Here is a 24,194-nt window from a genome sequence, read left to right on the forward strand (position 1 = left end):
CGCCCAGCCCTACTGTCAGGTCATATTTAGGCTTTATAGTTCATACTAACCTAGTTATCTGCATAATGCTGAAGATGTTTCTAATATTCTGTCCCCCTGTATGTCATTGGAAATTAATTAATGACTACAAGAAACACCTGTCAATATAATGCATCTAATAGAACCGGTAAAACAACTCTGACACTATTTCAACAAAACTGAACACTACATACCTCAAAAATATGATTTCAGTGGTATTGATATATATTTTTCCAAGTAAAAGTAGAGATAGCTGTCTTACACGCACACATTTTCTTTGTGAATTTACAGAATGGACCATGACACAATGTTGTATCATGTTAATTATTATCACAGATGCATGTGGATGTTAGCAGCATTATAATGTGGTGACTGGTTAAGGTAATGCTAACTCTAACCATTATTACTTTAATCTGTGATAATATTTCATAAAATCATTATATTCTTTGTATAATCTTTAATCACAGTTGTCAAACAAATGTAGTGCAGTAATAGTACAAAGTAGCACAAAATGGAAATAATGATATACAGGTAAACCAAAGTTGAACTTGAGGAACTTAGTCCCTGTTTACCACTGATTTAACTGAGATGTTGCATCGGATTGCACCACACAAGGCACAGTGTTACAATAATATTACATTATTTGTAAACTGCTTAACTGTTAACGTGTCAACTTTCTCCTAAAATGAGAAAAGTTAGAATTACAGGTGCAACTAATGAATCCTTTCATTATCCACTAAACAGCCAAGTCTTGCTTATTGATATGTCAAATGCAATATCAGACAGTGTAGTAAAATGCTCTTCAGGAGTACCAAGAGCCCATAAGAAAACTCTTAAAAATAATAATAATAATAATACGAAAATCAATAATAAAAAATAAAAAAACAACAACAACAAACCATCTTTAAGTGAAATAATTCCAACTCCCTACACAACAGTCTCTGGAATATATAATCCTGCAAGCATTACGCGTTAAACGACCTAACCTCACAGTCTCCTAACTGCCTCAGAGTCTCAAGTAAAGTATCAGTCTAAATAAAACATGACAGAAAAAAATCTATGAATTGGAGTTCATCCACTCACCTCAGAGAGCTCGAACAACCTGTGCGTGTCAACAAGTCCCACATCATTTATGCCAGAGCAGCAGCCTGTCAGTTTGTAGACAAACACGTGTTCAGTCCCGCCTCCAGTGCCTCGGCGTTGTGTACAGAGCGATTCCCAAACTGGGGTTCGAGATCCAGAGGAGGTCCTCGTAATTAAGATATTAATTTCCCCCCCTTTTTAAATCGGGGTAACTCACGTGGAATTCAGAAAACAATAATCAACTATTACAGGTTTCACTTTGATAAAGATAGATGAAGGTCTGCTCTTTTTAATTAAGTGTAAAGAGGCATCCACCAAATAAAGGAAAAACTGACACCGATCTGAACAGGGGCATTTAGGAGTTGACAAGATCCGTCTAAGCCCAGAACACAATTTTAATATGCAGAATTTAATTTTCTGGCATTATATGACTACTGCAAACACTGTTATTAGTAGTAGGCTAGTGATTTAATCTGGTCCTTATCAACAATTTTCCAAAAACTTAACATAAATAAATAATAAGGAACTTTTCAATTGCATTTCACTCTTTAAAACTGCCTCAACTGAAATGTCTTCAGAAGTTTCACTCTTAATCATAATTGTTATGAACTCACTCAGATTCAGACAGCAGCTGGTTGAAGATTCAGATTGTAGATTCAGGGCTTTTGATAAAACATTGGGGGCAGAAGCCCCAAAAGCCACTCCCTAGCTCCACCCCTTGTCTGAATGCCTGATCCCTAGAGTGAGTTAATCCAGTGACTCTATTATGCTGTGGCATGGTTTGGGTCCACTTGTCACAGCAAATCGATATAAAGTTGTTCTGAGTGATCACCTTTATCCTCTGATGAAACATTTCTATCCTGATGGGAGTGGTCTCTTCCAGGATGACAAAGCACCCATCTAATGGGCACGAGGGAATACTGAATGGTTTGATGATTATAAAAATAATGTGAATCATATGCTATGACCTTCACACTCACCAGATCTCAACCCAACTGAACACCTGTGGGAGATTTTGGACTGATATGTCAGGCACGGCTCTCCACTGCCATCAACAAAACACTGAATGAGGGGATATCTTTTGGAAGAATGGTGTTCATCCCTCCAGTAGAGTTCAGACACTGTAGAATCAATGTAGATTGTTTTATTGGTCCAGCACCTGTTTGAAATTTGTGGGATCTGTACATCTACTACACATTTGGACAGGTTTCAGTTTCTCCATTTACAGTTGGAAAGCTTAGTCAGACAAAATAACAAATTATAGTCCATGTTTAATCTAGTTTTGAGGGGTCATTTAAAAAAAATAAAATCTTTTATTTAGCATTTGGAAATGTATTATTGATATAAGAACATTTTACTGTTACTGCAAAGCAAACCCACTGGCTCTGGGCCTCATGTTAACAATAACTAAGAAAACAATTAAGAAGTGAAGGATGTACAACAGGATGTCTCAAAGCAATTTCAACTGCTTGTGTTGTTGTTCATAATTACACTACTAATGCCACACATGAGCACAACAGTAGCAATTAAAATTGCATTAGACACATACACGTTTATGTATGACACATGTATGACGACATCCAGGAGATTTTGATCGAATGCCCTGACCCCAGCCTTCCTCTAATCTAATTTTATACGTCAACATAACCGAGCTCCATCCTAAAAGTGTCCTGAAAGTTGGTGTAATTCTTCTAACAACTTGTTTGAAGTTGTAAGAATTGAAGAGTTGCTCTTAGCTGCAAAGATGTAAACAGGTAAAGTCGTGGCGTGCTGTTCTACTACTGTGTGCACCTTCATGTGACAACAAACAAGAGGCCTTTGTCATAATTTTACATGAAAAAATAACTCGGCACAATAACACTCTTGGTTAAGGAAAAAGAGAACAATCACAAGTCTCCAGGGATTAAACATTTGGCGTCATCCCTCCTACTTTAAGCAACATTTGCGTGGCAGCGGCAGACACAGCTGCTGTATCCGAGGCGAGGGGCTGGCAGAGCGGGCTGCCCGGCTAACGATGTACGGGTCATATCCCTCAAACAGCGCCTTCCTCTCTTTGGGGCTGGACAGTTCCAGTAGTCTCTGGCTGGCAATGAAGTTTCTGGATGCTCTGGAGATGGGCCAGCATACCGAACGCTCTCCTTCGAACTTGGGGTGTTCATGCTTTGGGGCTGAAGAGATAAAAGTAATCTAAATGAGCTCTAATAGCAAATAACATGGTGATGTTGCATTTAGGATTATTAAAGGTGCAATATGTGATATTTTTACTTAACATTACTTACTTTAACATTCAAGAATTAACTAAAATGATCAACTTTTAATAAATAATAAAATGAGACCTTCCAAGACTTTCTTGGTTGGTTGTAAGATAGAGCCAGGAGATGGCTAGCTTAGTTTACAGACTGGAAACATGGGGGAAACAGCTAGTCTGGCTCTGTTCAAAGGTAACAAATTTAGCAGTACCTTATAAAGCTGACCTTTTGGGGTCTTACCTTCAGACTAGAGCTGCAACTAAAGATAATTTCATTATTGATGAATTGGAAAATTGTCTATAAAACATCACTTAAAAAAAAATATTAAAAAAAAATTCACTTCTGAGAAGTCGCAACCACAGAATATTTGACTTTTTTTGCTTAAAAAATGACTTCAAAATTTTCTATTGCCTAAATTTTACTAACAATGGAATAATTGATTAATTGATTTAACATTGCAGCTCTTCTTCAGAAAGAATAGCTGCTTCTGCCTGTTCCCAGTATCAGTGCTAAACTAAGCTAATCCTGGCTGTAGCCTCATATTTAATGTACAGCCACGAGACAGCTAACTCTTACAAAAGGAAGCTAGTAAGTGTATTTCCCAAAATGTTGAACCTTTAAAAATGCCTAAACAGAGCAAATAATTATCAGATACAATGCATGATGACTTACTGGCAAGCAGCTCTATGTGTGCTGATGCTCTGCAGGGCATGTGGGTCATAGGCACAGGTTTGGGTTTATGGCCAGTGCCACCCGTAACCTGCTTTCTCTTTGGCTGAGCAAGCTGGCAAATCCGTGAAGTTGCAACTGCTGTTTGCGTTGCTCTGCTCAACTGCAATCACATTTTCGTTTTTCAGACATTTCGTTTCATTACGTTTTCAGACTTTCAAATGAGCTGACTGTGTGGTCCAATATACCTTGGAAACCTACCAGCTCAAGATCTTATGAATACAAAGGAAGTTCTCAGGAAATGGAGGATATATCACTTACTGGGAACAGCAACGAACGATCGGGCTGCCAGCCAACTGCCGTTTGACGCTGCTTAGCCAGACTGCACAGACGCTCAGATGGAACAGCCCTGAGGGCCCATTCACTCACATCCCATTCGGGAGAGAGTCTGGATGACGGAGACGATAGACAGGGAGTAGTGGAAAGTAGAGACAAAGAAAGGAAGAAGAGGAAAAATCAAAGATAACAGGGACCATTAGATAGGAGGGGGGACATGAAAAGGTAACTGAAATAAAAGAGGAAGATGAAGAAAGGGGTAAGAGGAAGCGAGGAAGGGGACAGGATGGAAGATATGAGAAGAAGACACCAAAAATGGGATACATAATACAGGGAGATGATGAATTTAGAGAGATCGTAAAGATATTAAATCTTTATATTCAGTGTTTCTTACATTAACACAGGATGCCTATTCATGAGGTCTAACAAACACATTTAATTTATTTCTGTCCTCATAAAACATTTATAAAGTGATTTTTTTGCTTTTGAATAATTTTATGCATTGTTTATGTCCATGTTTGCAGGCTTTCAGTCTTCTTCCTGCTTTTTCTGGTTCACCGATGCAATTGTTGGCACTTTACTGCCACCTGCAGATCAGTGGAAAGGTGTGAAACCACTGCTTTGGTCACCCAAACAGACTGAGGCCCACTCACTCAAAACATTGCTCCATAGCGCTACTCCACAAGGTAGCTTTAATGAGTTGAGTTCCTCTCAAATACAGTGTTTTTTTAAATTGTATTTAGATGGGTTGGTTTTGGTTTCTTGGCAACGTTTTAAAATAGAAAAATAATGCTGAATATTAAAATATCAGACCGTCATAGATAGAACAATGAAATCCTAGAAAAGTCTGAATTTCAATGTTATATAAAATATATTATGAAAGAAAATAAACAACTGAGTTATTTAGACGAAGCAGAAAGTGTCAAAGACATCTAAAAAAATAAATCACACATGGAGTAGTCGTTATATTTACGTGACTTGAGTGTAGAACGTTTTACTTCTACACAGTTCTGACCAGCGAGGGGTTAACTCTATAAAGAAACAAAATCATGGCATCACAAAAAAAAAAATTGTTTTTTTTATATAGCAGAGAAATCTTAAGAGATGTACCGATTTTGGTGGTGGCTCCGGTCTTCTTTGGTGGCAGTTCATCCAGCCAGTAAACAGAACGACTGGAAGATAGAAAAGAGGCCCGATCAGAGAGAGAGGAGAGACAAGGAGACAGAGATGGGTTTATTTAGACATACCGGTCCGGATATCTGAGTCGGTTGGGTTTGGGCTGAGCAAGCTGCTGCATACGGGTTGCCATGGAAACAGTTGAAGCTGAATGGAGAACAGAGCACATTGCAGCTGAGATTATCCACTTATTCAACTGTCTGCAGCCTCCGAGGACAGAGCTGATAAAACATTTTGTTAAGACATTTCCACTAATAAATATACTATAGAAAAAAATAATGCGGGTGGCTTGCTTTTACATTTGTGGATCTACATTTGTAGAATATATAACAAGAGAGCAACTGATTTTAAAGATAGATAAAGTTATAAAGTTACCATTTAATAGAGCTGAAATGATTAGTTGATTAGTCAATTGAAAATTAAACACCTACAAGTTTTATGAGCAAATATGTTAGACATTTGTTTGCTTCCCAGTAAAGCTGAAATGATTACTCAGTTCATTAATTAGTTGAACTATTTTGATTATTGCTTAGTCATTTAGGTACATTTTAGGCAAAAATATTAAACAGTAGCAACTTCTAAAATGTTTGGATTTGCTTTTTTTCTGTTATTTTGTAAAAAGTATGGTTTTGCAATGTTTTACCGGACCAAGTGTAATTTAATGGGATTACTTGCAATTACTCAATTAATCTAAAAAGATCTAACAAAAACAAGAAAAAAGACAAAATTTGAAGATGTCATGTTTGGCTTTTGTAAATCTATGTTCTAATTTATGCTCTATTGGCAATACCACTTTTCAAGAGTACCTTATCTACTCACATAAACTTTGGTTCATATTTAAATCGGTTTGGATGTACGCTACATTAAGCTTCTAAAATACAACACATTGTTTAAGATGAAACCAGTGATTTCCAACCTTTTTGCTTGTGACAGCTCTTCAAATAGTGATTTTTTTCCCCTTCTAAACTTTGGACATGGTTTCATCTCACTAAATGTTCAAATCAACGATAAGTACATAAGGTTTTCATAATTTTGATTATGAAAATTGATTTGTGTTTGGGTTTATTTCTTTCCTCTCCCATTAATCATTTCACGACCCCTCAATATTTATCTGGTGACCCTTTGGAGGGGCCTAACCCCTAGGTTGCGAAACACTGGACTAAACTAGCTAACTGTATATAAAGTAGCTGAACCTAGCACCACCTCCAGCAGCTACAACAGTAACATGCTGATTGATTACACACTGATGGTTCAGTATTAATAATATAATGACGTTACACAGGCTGTAATAATATCTATTAGTCAAAATTAGGCTACTTTAATACTTTAGATTCATTTTGCTGCTAATATTTATGTACTTCTACTTAAGTAAGATGTTTCATGCAGGAATTTAAGTAATGTAAATGGAGTAGTTAGTGTTTTTACTTAACACTTAAACAAAAAAACACGATTAAAAAAAAAAAGGTTTCTCAATGGTTTTAACATTTCAAAAAAGCCAGTGTTTACCTGTTCCGCACCTGCAGTCCCTTGTCTCCCTGGTGACACACACACACACACACACACACACACACACACACACACACACACACACACACACACACACACACACACACACACACACACACACACACACACACACACACACACACACACACACACACACACACACACACACACACACACACACACACACACACACACACACACACACACACGCTGGTTGCTAGGGTATCAGGTGACGAAGATAGTAAAGAGCAAGTGAGAGGGCCAACTCTGCCTTCCTGCTGCTCGCAGGTATTTCTCAATCATTTAACAGATGATGAAGAGTCTATAGAACTGGAGGAACATTGATTTTCTTTTATGTTTTAAAATGAGGGAGCAAACTTGGAATGATGAATAATTGGCGGGGTCTGTCCTGCATTTCTACACCACCTAACCACTTCATCTGGTGATCAGCAATTTCATATGTTCAAATTCAAAGTGTGAAGGAAATCATAAGGCCTTGAGGCAATCAGATGAAAAACACGATATTTATGATGAATGAAAGTTGTAAATCAGTCAGATTTGACCCAAACACTGGACAAAAGGTTAAATGTATTTAAATAGATTTGTCATGCACTGTGAAACACGTAAATGACTCGTGCCACAGGACAAGAGGGACTGTATTGGTTCCTTGAGCATGTCGGACAAAAAGCTGGTGCAAGACCACGAAGAGCTTTAAAAATAAGTGAAATAATTCTTAAATCAATACAGGAATTGACAGGCAGCCAATGTAAGGACTTTAAAAACAGATATATATTTGAGATAATAAGAAGCAGCTTAGGTGACAACCCTTACATGAGCCTTAGCGTTTAGTTCACAGATGAAAACAGACAATTTAAAAACAGACAACACCTTTATTTTTTAACACATTTTAAATCTTATAAAACAGCACAGTAAATCTACCAAAGCTTTTTTTTTTTTAATAGTCATGATCACAAAGCCACAAGCTTTCAATATAATACTGTAGTCTTTATTCTACAAACTAGTATTGCCGGAGTCTGTTATCGTGTGAATTTAACAAGTCATATCCGTCTTGTCGCTGTGTTCACACATAACCTAATGAATCTAGCACAGCACTGCAGGGCGCGCAACTACAGCATCATAAAACATTCACAGGCCTCTCAAACACAGAGAAACCCAGGGCTGCTATACAGCTGTGGTTTAAAATAAATGTAGTGTGTGATTGGTATTGGTAACTAACACTTGAAGGAATAATAACAGTGTTGTTTGTTGGTTACAGCACATTTTCTACTGCGTCTTCTATTGTCTACATCTATTTTAACTCTCCACCTCCATTGTTTTGTTTGTTTGATGTTTTTTTGTCATTTTAAAACATAAAATTCACATGGACAAAAAAAAAAAGTTGCCTTGGCTGAAATAGTCAATCTAGATGATTGGCACAAGCTTAAAAGAAAAACACCTGTATTTTCCTTTCAATGAGCTGATAGCACAGTCCATCTCTGCACAGCAGTACAAGAGCCTATCTCCATGCAATACTCTCTCAAGACACCTCAAGACTTAAGTTTCTGTTTTTATCTTCGACCTCAAAGTATGATATTAAAAAACAGGGATGTCAGCGGCAAAAAGCAGTTCACAGGCATTGGTTCATGAGGCACTGAACTGTCTTATTTAGCTGCCAGTGTAGTAACTGGGGTTATGGTAAACAGGAAAAAGGAAAAGATGGCACCAAACAGTCCGATCTCATGTGAGCGGTGAAGGTAGAATGGCAGTGGAAAGGCATGTAAAGGGGTAAATGTTGAGTATATATTGTATTCAGTAGCACCAGAAGAAAGAGTGTATGTGTGTATGTGTGTGTGTGTGTGTGTGTGTGTGTGTGTGTGTGTGTGTTTGTGTGTGTTTGTGTGTGTGTGTCAGTGTCAAAGGGTTTGCACTATGACGGGATACAGTAGGGACATGTGCTCAGCTCCTCTGATTGGCAGCTTGTGCGTGGTGTAGTAGTGGATGACCTCAGGGATGGTGGAGAAGGGAGGGCTGTTCTCTCCGAGCACGTAGCGCCCGTCTGCAAACTGAGTGAACTTCATATGCATGAAGCCCTTGCAACTCCTGAGAGAGGGACAGAAAGAAAAGGGTGAAGCGGAGATTATTGTCTGCTCATCTGATTCAATAAAACTGGAGCGTTAATTGTGATGTTTACAGAACTACACTTGGACTGAAATCCTAAAGCTGTTTCAGATCAAACATTCACAACAAATCACAGATATCTTGGTATCTTGCGATATGGCAGTGTTGAAGTAACAACATCTGGAAAGAAAACATGTCAAGGTTTTTGAATTAAGGTTCCTATAGTACTGTTTCTAGGAACAGATGTGAGAAAATGACGAAAGTCAGTGCATTGCCAAAAAGGATGCACTGTAATAGGAACTAGAAAGTGGAGAAAATCTAGAGAGTTTCAACAGTAACTGGCAGTATACTTGGTCAAAGCTGCTTGTTGGATGGTTGAATAGCTTTTGAAACCTCTACCCGCTCCTTTATCAACCCTTTTAATGTCAGATTTTAAGAGCTGTACCAAACAACTTCTGTGATTTTCTGAAATGGACAAGCCGACATTCACACCCAATTCACATGGTCACAGGTTGAAAAAAACAAACAAGTTCATTTCTAATATAATCTAATACATGGCCCTTATACCCATCCAAACTGTAGGTCTAGTCCTGCAATGCAAGATTATTTAATTGATTTTTGTTGGCTACACATGAGGGCTTTGAGTTGAGCACAATCCAATCAAATGACTCAATTCACCCCTCACTGGTTCAAAAGAGTACAGATGTGAAGTTAGAAGTTAGATACAACTGGCAGCATGCAGATAGTCTCTCTAAAATAAACAGCTGCTTTCATGTTGATTATTCATAAAGGCTGAAAACACACGCAGAGCTGACGGGGTGGGGGTGGGGAAAGGAAAGAGGGACACAGAAAAGGTAGCTGGGTGGGAAGAAAAATCATGAACAATTAAAAGTTGCCTCTGGGCTCGTATGTGAGAAGTTTCTCTCACCCCCCACAGATCACGACAATACCCAAATGAGACAAAAACTGGATCAGATCATTTTGGAAACAGCGCAGTGCAGTGCGGCACACTGGGGTAAAATTCCCCTTTAAGAGACTGCTGTGAAGTTTCAACTTAAGGTAATCCAGTACTGCTACCAGATGTCAGTATTGGCCCAGTATGTGCGGTGAATGTCACAAGGAAGTGAGCCATGTTTACCTGAGTGACAGAGAGTAGTCGTTCCGGCAGGACTGGCTGTTCCTCACCAGATAGGAGCTCTCCTTGCACAGAGTCAGTAGACTCTCTGCCTCCGAACGGCTCAGGGATCCATGGTACCATCTGCGGGTGACCAGCAAACATGACTAAGGCTTTTCTCATATTTCCCTGACTAATCAGTTAATGGTTTGATCTGTAGGATATCAAATAATTGTTAAATAGTCAATCACAGTTTCCCAGAGCCTTAGGCTATGTCTTGAAAATAGTTTGTTTTGTCCAACCAACAGTCCAAAATCTAAAGATGTTATGTTTTCTTTCTTATACTTTCTTCTTTCTAGAAGATCATGATGAATCACTCTGGATATTTTTGGCATTTTTGCTTTAAAAAACAGACAAACTTAGAAATTAATTAACTAAATGTTGATATTGTGTGACTCATTGACTCTAGCGCCAGAGTTAGTTCTTTACTCCCCCTTTTTTTCCCCTACAAGGCAGGCTGCTCACATTGTTGCAACTCAACATAGAAAAATAAATGAAAAATAAATTAGATTAATTGTTAATTTAATACATTAATGGGCACGATTCTATTTTCCAGATCGAACATGCCAAACAAGTCAAAGTGGCTTAACTTTGCAAAGCCAAGCTGTCAAGGGCAGCTGGCCTCAGATCCTAAGTCTAATCAGCTGACTGGGATAATAAAATAAGACATAATCAAACTTTAGATTTCTGGGATTTATTGTATTTATAAGGAACAAAATCTGATTAAGGAGATTATCAAGTCAGCGATGTGAAACTGAAACTAGCGTAGGACACAGATGATCACTGCTACCCAATGGAAATGGGGAAACACTGTAATAAGATAGCAGATGTCCACTTACACTTGGCTCTCTAGTGGCAGAAATGGATCCACTCGCTCCCCCAGCAGAGGAGGTGTGTCACCAACGAGGCGGAGTGTGGTCGAGTCTGCTGTGGTAGATGTGGTGCCCGTCTTGGCGAGCCTAGTTTGTTCTGTCTGAGCTCGTGAACGCTCCCTTTCTGCCCCTTCAAACTGAACTACAGAAATAAAGAGAGGAACGTCAGATTAGTAACAAATGTGTTGTGGGCTCGTTTTTTTTTTAAAAACGAGCCCACAACACATTTGTTACAGAAATACATTTACCAGAAACACCAATTTACCTGCTAGAGCTTTAGAGATGTTGTCTTTCTTCCACTCCCAGGGCTGGTCATATTCATCAGCTGGCCTTTCATCATCCTGAGGCAGTCTGCTCTCCCTGCTGTCCAACAGGAGAAGTCCACCCTCCACCCTCTGGGGTTGCTGTTGTGCCGTTGGAGCAGCTCGATGGTGGTGGTGACGAGTCCTCTCTTCGTACGGGTTATCATATAATTGGGGACCATCTCCACTCCCAGACCTGTTTGCAATCACTCTGTGCTGCATTTCTAGAGAGGAAAATATGCAGAGTGAATTCATTTCTGCAAAAAATACAATTAATAGAGTGCATGAGAGCAATCGAGTGTGAGTGTGACTGTTCAAAAACTTTGCTTATAACTAAAAAAAATGGTACAAGAAAATTTCAATCTGGTGCACTGGGGTAATGAAAAGCAAAATATCCATGTCTGATATTTGTTCTTGCAGTAACCCAAATACCGAGTACAGTTACCTCAAAATTGATATTTTACTGAGAAGATTAATGTGATGTCATATTCTCTCACTCATTCAGGATTATCGCTTTGACATTGTTGGATTTTCAAGATTAAAAAAAAGAAAGAAACATAGCTGAGAGGTGATATTTAGATGGCACAGAAACTGCAACTGATGAGAGAAATCCAGTGCACATTGTGTCACTGTTTCACACTCTATATAAACAACACCTTTTAATTAATGGCTGACGGACTAGTGAGACATAAAGATCTAATAATAAACCTGAAATTATCCGCTGAGCCTCAAATGGCTCCATGTAGCTGCAACAGTCTGTTGGTGCAGATTTGGGCTCCCAGTTTGGTCGGGGCCTTGGGTCTGGACGGGCATCAAATGGGTCAGAGTAATCTGTATCGGCGTCTGACGCTGCTGGGGCAGACGGAACCACCTTGAGAGGGAGAGACAAAACAACAGGCATTGGACAATGTGATGGACTGGAGGGAAGAACTGGAATCTGTTTGAGTATATTTAAGCATATAAGAGATTGAATGAATAAGACTGAATATGAGGGTAAGGGGAAATACATCAAGGAAAATGAAGAAACACAAATATGAAACAGTTCTTACAGGTTCCTCTTGGATAGTCACAGGACTCAAGGGGACTTTACAGCGACCAAACTCCTGAGAATCCACTTTAATTAGTCTGTGTTTGGGGGAAACCACTTTTACCTGGACAATCAGATATGGAGAGAAAAGGTATTCAGTAATAATTCAAACATGACTTCTATGTGTATCACCCATCACGTGTTCACAGGGAGGAATAAAAGAAAGATCTCGGAGGAAAAAACGTCTATATTATCCAACAGTTGATTTATCAACGGAGACAGGATACCTGGCATTCAACAGTAGACTATAGTAAACAGTAGCTTATAGTAAATCTATAATAAGCCTAAATTAAACAAAGATTACGAGGGTTAAAAAAAAAGTATCAATCTGTCTATGATTTATGTATACATGACTGCAAAAACATGCATGTCATACCTCCACACCATTAGGCAGCCCTGAACCAAATGCAGGGAATGAGGGGAGGCTCACTGTTGCACTACAGGAGCTGAAACCACCATTCTGGAGCTCCTTATCAGAGCTCTGGTACGGGTCCTCGAAATCCAGGTCTTTCTGAGCTCTGTAGGCCCTCAAGATTTCACTCTCGCTGTAATCTGGCCTCGGGGGCTGTGGAGGGTCACGCCTGTTGCCAAAGTTTAGGTAGTCCTTCAGCCACTTTGCCATGGATCTGGGAACAAGATGACACATTGAGTAGTCAGTATTTTACCTGTTAATTCATTTTCAAACCTAAAAATCAGCCTAAATTTTCTGTTTCACCGTATATTGAATACATCAGGTTTTATAGCACTTGATCAGACAGAGAAAGCAAATTTAACTAGGATTTTAGGGGCCGATACAGACATATGGGAGCAAATAAATATAAATAAATAAAATAAAAATCTGGTATCAATATATTTTGCAATGATCCCTTAAGAGTGGTTACCAAACACTCGTGACGAAGATATGTAATGAAGACTGGGCATTTAACAGTTTAAGAATAAACTTTATTAAAGGGCCCAGTGGTGATTACTGATCACTGATGTCATTTTATACAATAATTATAATCAGCTACGAATAAAACACACACACACACACACACACACACACACACACACACACACACACACACACACACACACACAAAGAACAAAAATAAACATTTATATATTAAACTTGAATTAAGAACAAGGGTCAAATATACATAAAGTGCTGCCTATGTAACTTTAAACAATAATAATAATTTTTAAAAAAACATATCGGACACCATATTCACTGATACCGATATATCTGTGATAGGTCAATATCGGTCAATGATATCAATCTCTAATTTTAACACTTGTTGTTTACTCTGATAACTTGTGATGGCCATTTTTGATATTTACATACCTACATGCCAAATAAACAAAGACACCTATAGTCTAATCTGGATGAAGTCCTGGACAGATCACAAAGATAAATTAAAACAATATCACTTAAGTAGTCTTGAGAAAGGACACTTATTATTCCAGTAGGACTGCAAAAAAGACTTTTTCCTCTAAGTTATATAATGTTGGAATGTAGTTATATAGTAATTTCGTAAGCCTACATTTTGCTTGTAATTCAACACAAGAAAATGTCCAGTCCACCATCACATGAGACAAAGAAAACCAACAAAGCCTCACAAATGTGAAGCTGGAGCAAGGGAAATCTAAGGTAGTTTTACTTGGAAAATTACTATTATGATCGACTAATTGTTCCAGCTGTAAACAGAAAAAAGAAGCCATTAACTAGTATGAGGTTTATGTTTACTTTAGTTAATATTAACTTGTTGGAGTTGTTAAAGCCCCCCCCCAAAAAAACAACAACATGTGACTGTGAACTGCAAAAGAAAGTTATTGATATTAGAAAAAAATAATCAGCAGGTCAAATTAACAGAACACATCTGCTTGTACTGATTTTCATCAGAGATAAAGAAAATAGTGTTATGTTTATTCTCACCAGCTAGCTTCCTAAATCAAAGCAGTCTCTAATCACAACTGCTTGTTAGCAATCATTTTAAGCATTTCAATCACTTATTCATGACAGTTACTTAAATATTTGCATTTGCTCACAAAACACCAGCACCAAGCTAAACATTGGACCAATCTTGCTGATAATAATATCACTTATTTAACAAAGTTTCCCAGTCAATACGCCAAAGCTAAGTTAGCCCAGTTAGCTGGAGACCTGCTGCTAACCTCGAAGCGTCTCAGTTACATTTTATTTTTTTAAAGGCTCACCCTCTTTCTTTGCATTGACGGTTCCCCGTTACACTTTGATATCTTTCTGGTTACCATCCAAGCGTTTCGTTATAACGTTGTCGGATCTAAAAAGAAATCATTATTGTCAGTGAAATCCACCCCGGCTGCTTCATAGACAGACAAGCAGCTAATGTTAGCCGGAGCAGACACAACACTCACTGGATTAAAGGGGAAGAGTCACATATTTTTAGTGGGCCGACCTTAAAATAAATAGATAAATAGATAGATACAAATCTGAATCTGTTTATTAGCCAAGTATGCAAGCACATGAAAGAGTTTTCTCCCATAAACTCAACACAAAATAATAAAAATATAACAGGAATACGGTAGAAATGAGGAAATTAAAGCTTTCTGCAGCACTGAATCAATATGGAATGATTGTATTGGAAAATTGTTAGTGCTTCAAAGCATTTAATAGTTGAAATAGCGACTTCTGCTGTGTAAGTATCAGTATTACTCTTGTATGGCTAATCTAAACCTGAAAGAGATGACACAGATTACTGCTTTCATTATTTTATTCAATATAGTCCAGGTTCCTCTAAACCAGGGGATTATTTTGGATGGTTCACATGCACAGAATTTAATTTTGCTGCATCGTATGACTACTGCAAACATTAGTAATAGTAGTGATGCACTTTATTGCCCTTATAGATTATTAATGTTTTATTGATGTCTTAAATTGTTTTTAATTGTCTTAAATGTTTTTATGCCTCAGGGAGTGTGATCTAAATTTCGTTACGTTGTTGTCTGACCCTCAATGTAATGACAATAAAGCTACTGCTACTATTTATTTTGGTCCTTATTAACAATTTTCCAAAAATAATACACATAAAAATAAATAAATAACAACAAGGCAATAAATAAAAAGGAAAACAAAATATATTAAATTAATTAACTACATTTCACTCAGTAACATGTCTTCAGAAGTTTCACTCTTAATCTCAAAGTCACAAATGACAAACTGAAGTGATTTTTCTTTTTTAAATAGATTCAGGCCTTTTGACAAAATATTTGGGGCTGTAGCCCCAAAAGCCACCCCCTAGCTCCACCCCTTCTCTAGACTGTCTTTCATTTTATAAACCAAACAACTAATACAAAAATTGAGATAATAATCTATAGATGAATCAATAATGAAAATAATTGATGGTTGCAGCCTCAGTTGACTGAGGCAACTTCTCATATCAGGAAAAGACAAGGTGAGTTACACTCAAGTGATAATGCTAAGTTTGGACATCTACAGCTCCATGACAACAGCTGATAGACTGTGCAACATGCTTGAAAGCCTCAGCACAACTCAGCAAGTGGATCTTGAGATTGTTTTGTCAACCAGGACCAGAATGTGTATATCTCCCACCTCTAATATAATGCTCCCATTTTTAAACACATGAAATGCTGAATTACATAAAATTAACATTAACTCAGTGACATATACTTACATTGTACTATACTGTTTTTATAAGCTCATTCCATTGTTTAAAGCACCCAAAATAATTTTGTAATTATAATCATGTTCTTGTTTTTCTCATTTTCATAAATTCTTCCATCTTTTAACAACCGATACACATTGGGCAACACTTAACTATGACAACCAAGTATTTGGATGCCACTTTTACACACAAAAAAGAGATGTGTATGGTATGAAAGCATTTCAGGACAAAGACTTAAAGCAAAACAGATTTTAATGAACACTAAAATATACATTGAAGGACATTGTTGATTCACTGGATATATGGACAGCAGAGAAAACTAACGACTGTCCACCATCCTGTCAATTTGTCATCATTTATTTCTGTACAGGTTTGTAAGAATGCATCATATGTTCCTTTCTGCTCATTCATACAATTGTGTGTCAGTCACTCAAGTAAAAATCCATCCCAAGCATCTTCCCCTCATTCGCTGTCGTTGCTGTCGCTGTCTGAGTACATCCCCAGCAGGCTGAGAGATGACGACCCATTTTGTGTGGTAACGGGCTTTGAGGCGTTAGTGGAGCCGGCAGTTAATGCGTTTGAATCTGTTAAACAAGAAACAGGATGACTTTGTAGTATTCTGAATCATATGCTGACATTTGATTAATAATGTGAGCAATCAGATTCAGTTAGTTGTGTGTCCCAAAAATAAAGCGAGGCAAAGACATTATATAAAAGCAACACATGGCAAAATTAATAGACATTTAAATAAGATTAAAAGTGTTAAATTGCAAATAAAATTAAGCTAAAATAGGGTAAGACAGATGAAACAGGAGAATAAAAAGTTACTGTCAAGTGTAAGATATTTAAAACTAGAGATGATAAACAAGCCCTCAATTAGACACCACTGTGTTACCTTTTTGTGAGGGGACAGCAGCAGTGGCAGCCGCTGAACTGGGCTTGTTTACAGCCGCTGCTGGTTTCTTTCGTACGACCAGGGATCCCAGCGCCCCGCCGCCGCCCAGCTTCCCCACACTCTTCTCCCAGCTCTCCACCTTGGCCCTTTTAACTCCTCCTACTGAGGCTCCCTGTGAAAACACAGTAAGAGACAATCTACTTTACCCACCTCACACCATGTTCTACAAGTTCCGTTTCATCTTTTTTTACCCAAGCTAGAATCATCCAGGCTGAAAGTCTACTATTGGATGGATTGACATAAAATGTACTACAGACATTCTTGGTTCCCTGCTGACCTGTTATGACTTGTGAGCCCTGACTTTTCATCTAGTGCAATTAGCTCGTAAAACTTCACAGCACCACTGTGTTTACTTGTAGCTTCACAGAGCTTCTAACAGGGATGTAGATCCTTGGTCATATTTAGTATTTACTTCATCCTCATTAACAGCACAAGGTATCTTCAAATTACTATATGTAATTTTTTAATACTTGTCAACACCTTTTACACTTTGAAAATATATTCCTGTATTATAAATATATTTCTACTAACGCTTCACGTACTGTTTCTCATGAAAGTCTTGGTCTATATGAAAAAAATGGAACTTGTAGACAAACAATTTACATTTCTTATTACTCATCCTGCAAGATTTTTGCCTTTTTCATGCAGTAAAAATAAACTATCTCACTGAATTGAACATTTTAAAGTTGTTGAATTTGATGAAAACATTTCTACACTTGTTGAGCACCCGGGGAGAGTCTGTATGTTTTTCTGAAATGTAGGAAATAGGAAACCAACAATCAGGCACTTAAGTGAGGTAAAATAATCCATGACAAACCCTAATAAGTTGCACAGCATTTGATGAAGGACACACACTTCATACCTGTGCCTCTGAGGGTTTGTCAGTGGTGAGGATGTCTGTTGGTTTGTCTGTGCTGGAGCTGGGTGGCTGCATGTTGCTGCTGCTGCTGCTCTCCTCCTCACTCTCAGAATCACTGTCTCTGAGTCTTTTCACGAGGACACGGTCCAACATCTCTCTGTGAGACAAGTGACACACTCAGTTTTCAGTTTTTAATGACTACAGGATGAGTTAGCCTTGATTATACATGACAAATGAAACGTATTTATTCACGTAGGCACAGATCACACTCACTTTGTTTCTCTCTCATCCTCTTCTTTCTCCTTTTCCTTCTCCCTCCTCTCCAGCTCTCTGTACTTGTCGATCATTCCCTCGAAATCCACCTGAGCCTGCCTCTGGTTCAGCTCCTTCAGCTCCTGGAGGTTTTCCATAACCTCCATCTCCATCTTGGAATCACGCGTGCGGTTCTCCAACACCTGGTAGATGAGTAAGGAAACCATCAACTCCTTGTTCCCAATGCCTGGATACGACTCGATAGATGAAGTTGATTTACACACTGACCTTCATTGGGTTGTTCAATTCCTCCTCTTCCCTCTCCTGCTGGATTCTTTTCTCCTCTTCTTCAATAAGTTTCTCTGCTTGGAAGTTTCGTGTCGCGCCGTGCTCCATGGAGTAGTCTGTGTTCTCTGGGTCGGTCTGTAATCACAACATGAAGATCTTTCTGAAATTACACTTACTATTATTAGTCTTCGTTGAACTAGATTTGAGCACACAAAAAAATATTACTCCTCAAAGGAGGTGAGAGAATTTGTCAGATTTAACTATAAGTTCATTTCCATCAGCAGTCCCTGAACGGTGTTGCAGAAAAATCTTCAGATGGGCGGTGAAGTTGTTCAGATTCTCAGAGGTCAATGAAACTAGCAGAGTTTAGTTTACTATATCATAGGCAAACACACATGTAAACCAGGGTCGATCCTTAGAGCAGACACTAAACTTCAAATCAGACTGCTTTTTAATATAAATCAACTTCTCCTTTGTAGAGAACAGTTACGCCTATTTTCAAAAGTCCCCAAATTCCCCACCATTAGTTTTCATCCCTAGTCGGTCATTTTCAATTAATACGGTTATTTTGCTGTTCCTCTTAAACTAATAGTGTTTCACACCCTTCAGCAGTCAGCTTTTCCATGAGGCAGTAGAAACAGCACATACCTGTATCATACCTATATTATTTTCAGTCCTGATAAGGTTTCCCTGTGTGTTCAGTGCCAGGTCATAGTGACCCAGCTTCCCATCTTGCTTTCTGGGTAAGTATTATTTATATATATATATTTTTTTTTACATTTTTACTGTATTAATATGAAGTATCTGTAGTAAATGTTTATGTCTTGATTAATACCATGTTGATAATGATCAATCAAATATCCCACAGCAGGTACACACAGAACAATCACTAGACACTAAAAACATTAATTTACATGTAACACCATTACAATCATCTGAAATGTATCACACTAACAATTATACAAACAAATCTACATATAAATACCAGCACATTCACCTAGTATAACTATACAATAACAATTCATTACAATTAAAAATCTGAATCAGTCAAATAATGTTGACATGAATGGTTGCTCAATATCCATTTTTGACACAGTGCTCTATTTAACTTTGTCCTATTTTACTTATTTTATTAATATTCATGTTTTATTTTATATTATTTTAATTTATTTATTTTCTTTCTTTCTTTTCTTTTCTTTTACCTAATATTGTTTTGTGTGTTGTGTTGCTGTTAATGTTTCTCGACACCATTGTAAATGAGGATTCCTCCTCAATGGTATTTCGAGGTAAAATAAAGGTAATAATTAATTTCACTATAAAATTAGAGTTTCAAGAGATGTTATTGCTGCTTGCACAGGCACAGTGTACTCATTGGGAATTATAGTGCAGTTCATGTGGTCAGGATAAAAAAAAAAGAAAAAGAAAAGAAGAACAAATTTACAATGAATTAAATTTGCATTGAATTTTGTAAACAGATCTGAGCCACTGATCTTAAATGATTTACAACATTTATTTAAAGCACTCCAACAATTATTTACAGAGACTTTAATGCAGTCTTGAAGCGGCAGCTGGATGCACATTAAGAAAAGCAGAGCATTAAACACGCACCTTAAACGTAATCTCAGCGAGACACCGGGTGCATTTGATGTAGAAACGGAAGATGGGCAGCCCCATGTACAGTTCATTCTGAACAGTCTCCTTACGCGCATTGAACTTCTTCCCCTTATAGATGTACTCGCCACATGTTTTACACCTGCAAGCAAGCAGAAAGGAAATGACACCGAAGCCACAGGATTAATTCCAGTACTCACTGAGAGGTCACAAATACACAGGCATTGTAGTGTTATCTTGATCCACCAGGAGATGGCTCAACAGGAGCTTTACAGTCTCTGACAAGTTGAAAAACAGCATTTACATCCTTCAGTTTAAAATGCATTCATATAAAGAATATCCTCCATCTCAGTGGTGTATGGAAGCACAACCAACCACATGATGAAGAAAACTATTTTACGTATTTTGCAATGTTTGAAAAAATTGTGTGTGATTGTTGAAAGCAATTGTGCTGCGCTGCTAAAAGATTGAACTATATTATGATTCTACCAAGATTAATGTTGCCTGCAGGTAGGATTGAATCTACTGTATGACGGCAGTGTTGGGTTTGAGCTAATGTGACTCTGAGAAGAACATCAGTATGATCAGCTTTTCAACAAACGTTTTAAATAACACTTACAGCTTTGACATTTTTTTATAATATGAAAGACAGCTGGGGTAGTTTTAGCATGATGGTACATGATACACATAATTATCATCATTCATCTTAAATCAAATCGTCAAGCTCCAACATGTGTATATTGTTAGTTCAGCAATCACACAATGAAAAAAAAAGTTTCGCTTTACTCTCTGAAAATTATTGATACACCTCATACATTGTGAACATGGTGTAAAATGTCATAACAGTTAAAACAGGACACTACTACATTATTACAAATGTAACTATAATCAAGTGCTTGACACGGCTGTCGAATCTCAACAATTTTGGCTACAAATCAAAATGTATATATGTTGGACTGAGTATGAAACCTGTCAGACTCCTCAATACTCCATTTACTATGTGATCAGACAGTTTCTAATTTACACTGTAATTGTGTCTGTATTTTTATCTTGTGATACAACCTTGTGTTTAGACAAACATGTAATATTTGAGAATGTTGTCTTCTCTTGTTAAAAGCAACACCTGCTCTCTCAAATGTGGACACATCACCTCTACAGAATGTTATTTCTTCTGAGCAAAGAAGAAAAAGAAGATTATATATCACAAAACCAGTCCCCCATCACCTCTTCTTTGGACCATGAAACAACTCAAGTGTGCTACTCAGAGAAAATGTATGGCATTTGCACAGAACTACTGCTAGAGCTGCAACATTTAGTCAATTAATCGATTATTTGCCAACCATTAAATACATCACAAACTATCCCAATAATTATTTGTTATTTGTATTAATTATATTTAGTCATTTTTAAAAATGAAATTCCCAAATGATACCAGCTTCTCAAATATGAATATTTTCTGGTTTCTTTAGTCACCATTTGCTGACATTTTATGGGCCAAACAACTAATCGATTAACTGAGGAAATAATCGAAAATGAAAGCAATTGTATCAGTTAAATCCAGCATGATGAAAAGGTGGATGCTGAAAAAGAAAAACTCAATGACACAGATGTATGAGACAGACGTACCTCATGTTGAACGGAGCCATCAATCTGACCACATACTGTCGATCTTTGGGGAGTTTAAGTTTGGGGATTTTGGAAGGATCAAAATCCGGAGGGTAGTATTTCTGAAAAGTATGAAACGCATATGTGAGTTAATGAAAAGTCTCAATTTAGGACAAAACTATCGGTAACCTATGACAACGTGACCAATAAACCACGATTTATTGACACATAATGTGTTTAAGAAGTCTATATGAGTTATATCATCGTTAATAAAACCTCACTAATATAGCTTATGGCTACCAGCTAACGTTAGCATGGCTGGTTTATTTAGCTCATACATCACCGCTGACAAGTTAAACTATCCTAGAAGGGCTACGACGTTGTTCACATACTTACATTCAATACTTTTCTTTCGGACATTGTTGCTTTTGGTGTAAACTAAACGTGGAAGATTTTAACCCTGCTGAAGAAAATGCTAGCTACTAAGTCTGCACTGTAAACTTCCGGTTGTCACGTTTTTTAGTTTCCGTGCTTCAAAGTGAGCTGCTGCCCCCCTGCGGAACGACTGACTACCAATAAAAACGAAAAACATTAATTATATGCTGCTGCTGCTACCACTACTACTACTACTACTACTACTACTACTACTACTACTACTACTAATAATAATAATTAGGGCCCGAGCACTGACCAGTCAGTGAGGGACCTATTGCTTTTGCCAAGATTCTTATTATTATTATTCAAGTGCCGCCAAATGAATTGCATTTTTGGCGGCCTGAACATACATGAAAACTCATGAAATTCTGCACACACGTCACATCTGGTGAAAATGTATATAATTCAATGTGATTGGACGCAAGCGTGGTAAGGGGACTCGTTAGCGCCCCCACACGTCGGGTCATGTGACCAAAAATGTTCTCGGATCTGCATGAAATTTTAATATGTCATAGCTCTCATCGGATCATGGGGAAATTAATTTTGTGGAATTTTTTTACCAAACAGGAAGTCGCCCACGCGGCGTGGCGTGCACCGATTTTTATTTTTCGAACACCGCTTTGAGGACTTTATGATGTTCACAGAATCATGAAACCTGCCATGTAGGTTTCAAATCATGAGCTCTTTCATCTGATACCACATTTGCCCAACATTTTGCCCCAACAGCTCAGTAGCGCCCCCTAATGCCTTTTCCCACTTAGTATGTACTGACAAACTCTAAAACTCACCAAATTGGACACACTCATCAAGACTCACGAATATATTTTTTTTGGTATAAGCGCAACCTTTTCAGTGCCAAGATGACTCTACAGCTCCCCCTAGAACATTAAAAGTTGAAGCTGCGCCTTTTACATACACGTACATGAGTGAAATTTAGGATTCATATATAACATGACCAGACGCACAAAAAAGCCTCTTGGACCCATACCGTAACTCCAAAAGGAAGTCGGCCATGTTGGATCACAGGTGCATTTTTTCCGCCATTATCCCCATTTTCAGGCCTCGTACTTTAAAAAACTCTTCCTACAGTTTTGACTCCAGAGACTTCAGATTCGAACTGTATCATCCTCAGACCTTGATGATGTAAACTTTACGACAGATTTTACCTACGTTATACCAGGTGGGCGTGGCAGTTGTTTGTTTGTATAAACAAACAACTCCTTATAACTCCTCCATACATTGTCGGATGTTTATACATGCAGAGCGTGAAATGTCACACTTGGTGACGCCGTTTCAATTTCAACATCATTGGGGGTGGGTGTGGCAAGGGGTCTCCATAGCGCCCCCTAACAGCAGGTCATGTGACCACAAACTTTGTCTGATCTTAGTGAAATTTACAGGACTCATAGCACTCATGGGTAAACCCCCAAATTATTTTCTTCAAAATGTTCACTCTAACAGGAAGTGAGTTATTGTGCATTTCCTGCGTCAATTTTCCATTTTTCCCACATAGTTTAGATAACTTTCCCATCTTCACAGAATCACCAAATTTCCCACATAGGTTCACACTCAGGAGCACTTTCATTTGAGACCATAATTGCCCCTGGGCGTGGCACAACAGCTCAATAGCGCCCCCTAATGCCTTTATCCATTTTTTACATTTTACCAAACTCCTACACTCACCAAATTGTACACATACTTCAACAGTCACACAGATTGACTACTGACAAAGTTTGGGATTTTTAAGTGAGAAGATGACTCCACAGCGCCCCCTGGAAGATTTCAAAGTTTAAGCCCCGCTTTCCACATTGACATAGAAAAATGAAATCGACAACGCCTCTGTATTATGTCCAGACGCACAAAAAAGCCTCTTGGACCCATACCATAAGTCCAACAGGAAGTCGGTCATCCAGGCAAAAATGCTCAATCTTGATGATTTTTTGGCCCTTCACCCA

The 24,194-nt window shown here is 38.0% G+C and overlaps 3 protein-coding genes across 3 annotated transcripts; all 3 read right to left on the reverse strand.

Moving 5' to 3' along the window:
• Window positions 1–3,027: 3,027 nt before the first annotated feature.
• Window positions 3,028–5,664, reverse strand: spmap2 (sperm microtubule associated protein 2). Its single transcript, XM_062440858.1, has 5 exons — window positions 5,603–5,664; window positions 5,466–5,527; window positions 4,341–4,486; window positions 4,023–4,182; window positions 3,028–3,269 (listed from the first exon to the last, which is right to left on the reverse strand). The coding sequence occupies exons 1-5, from the start codon at window positions 5,662–5,664 to the stop codon at window positions 3,028–3,030; spliced, it is 672 nt and encodes a 223-aa protein (XP_062296842.1).
• A 2,249-nt stretch (window positions 5,665–7,913) lies between these two features.
• On the reverse strand, window positions 7,914–14,952 carry LOC134001142 (SH2 domain-containing adapter protein F-like). Its single transcript, XM_062440707.1, has 8 exons — window positions 14,787–14,952; window positions 12,967–13,216; window positions 12,553–12,654; window positions 12,212–12,374; window positions 11,467–11,727; window positions 11,169–11,343; window positions 10,294–10,413; window positions 7,914–9,137 (listed from the first exon to the last, which is right to left on the reverse strand). The coding sequence occupies exons 2-8, from the start codon at window positions 13,210–13,212 to the stop codon at window positions 8,951–8,953; spliced, it is 1,254 nt and encodes a 417-aa protein (XP_062296691.1). The 5' UTR covers window positions 13,213–13,216; window positions 14,787–14,952; the 3' UTR covers window positions 7,914–8,950.
• A 1,523-nt stretch (window positions 14,953–16,475) lies between these two features.
• Window positions 16,476–22,325, reverse strand: yju2 (YJU2 splicing factor homolog). The gene is made up of 8 exons (XM_062440323.1): window positions 22,201–22,325; window positions 21,826–21,926; window positions 20,197–20,341; window positions 18,589–18,723; window positions 18,322–18,503; window positions 18,052–18,205; window positions 17,130–17,301; window positions 16,476–16,818 (listed from the first exon to the last, which is right to left on the reverse strand). Exons 1-8 carry the CDS (start codon window positions 22,222–22,224, stop codon window positions 16,697–16,699), a joined length of 1,035 nt encoding a protein of 344 aa, XP_062296307.1. The 5' UTR covers window positions 22,225–22,325; the 3' UTR covers window positions 16,476–16,696.
• Window positions 22,326–24,194: the final 1,869 nt, after the last annotated feature.

The sequence above is a fragment of the Scomber scombrus genome, chromosome 19, assembly GCF_963691925.1.
Source record: "Scomber scombrus chromosome 19, fScoSco1.1, whole genome shotgun sequence".
NCBI classification, from domain to species: Eukaryota; Metazoa; Chordata; class Actinopteri; order Scombriformes; family Scombridae; genus Scomber; species Scomber scombrus.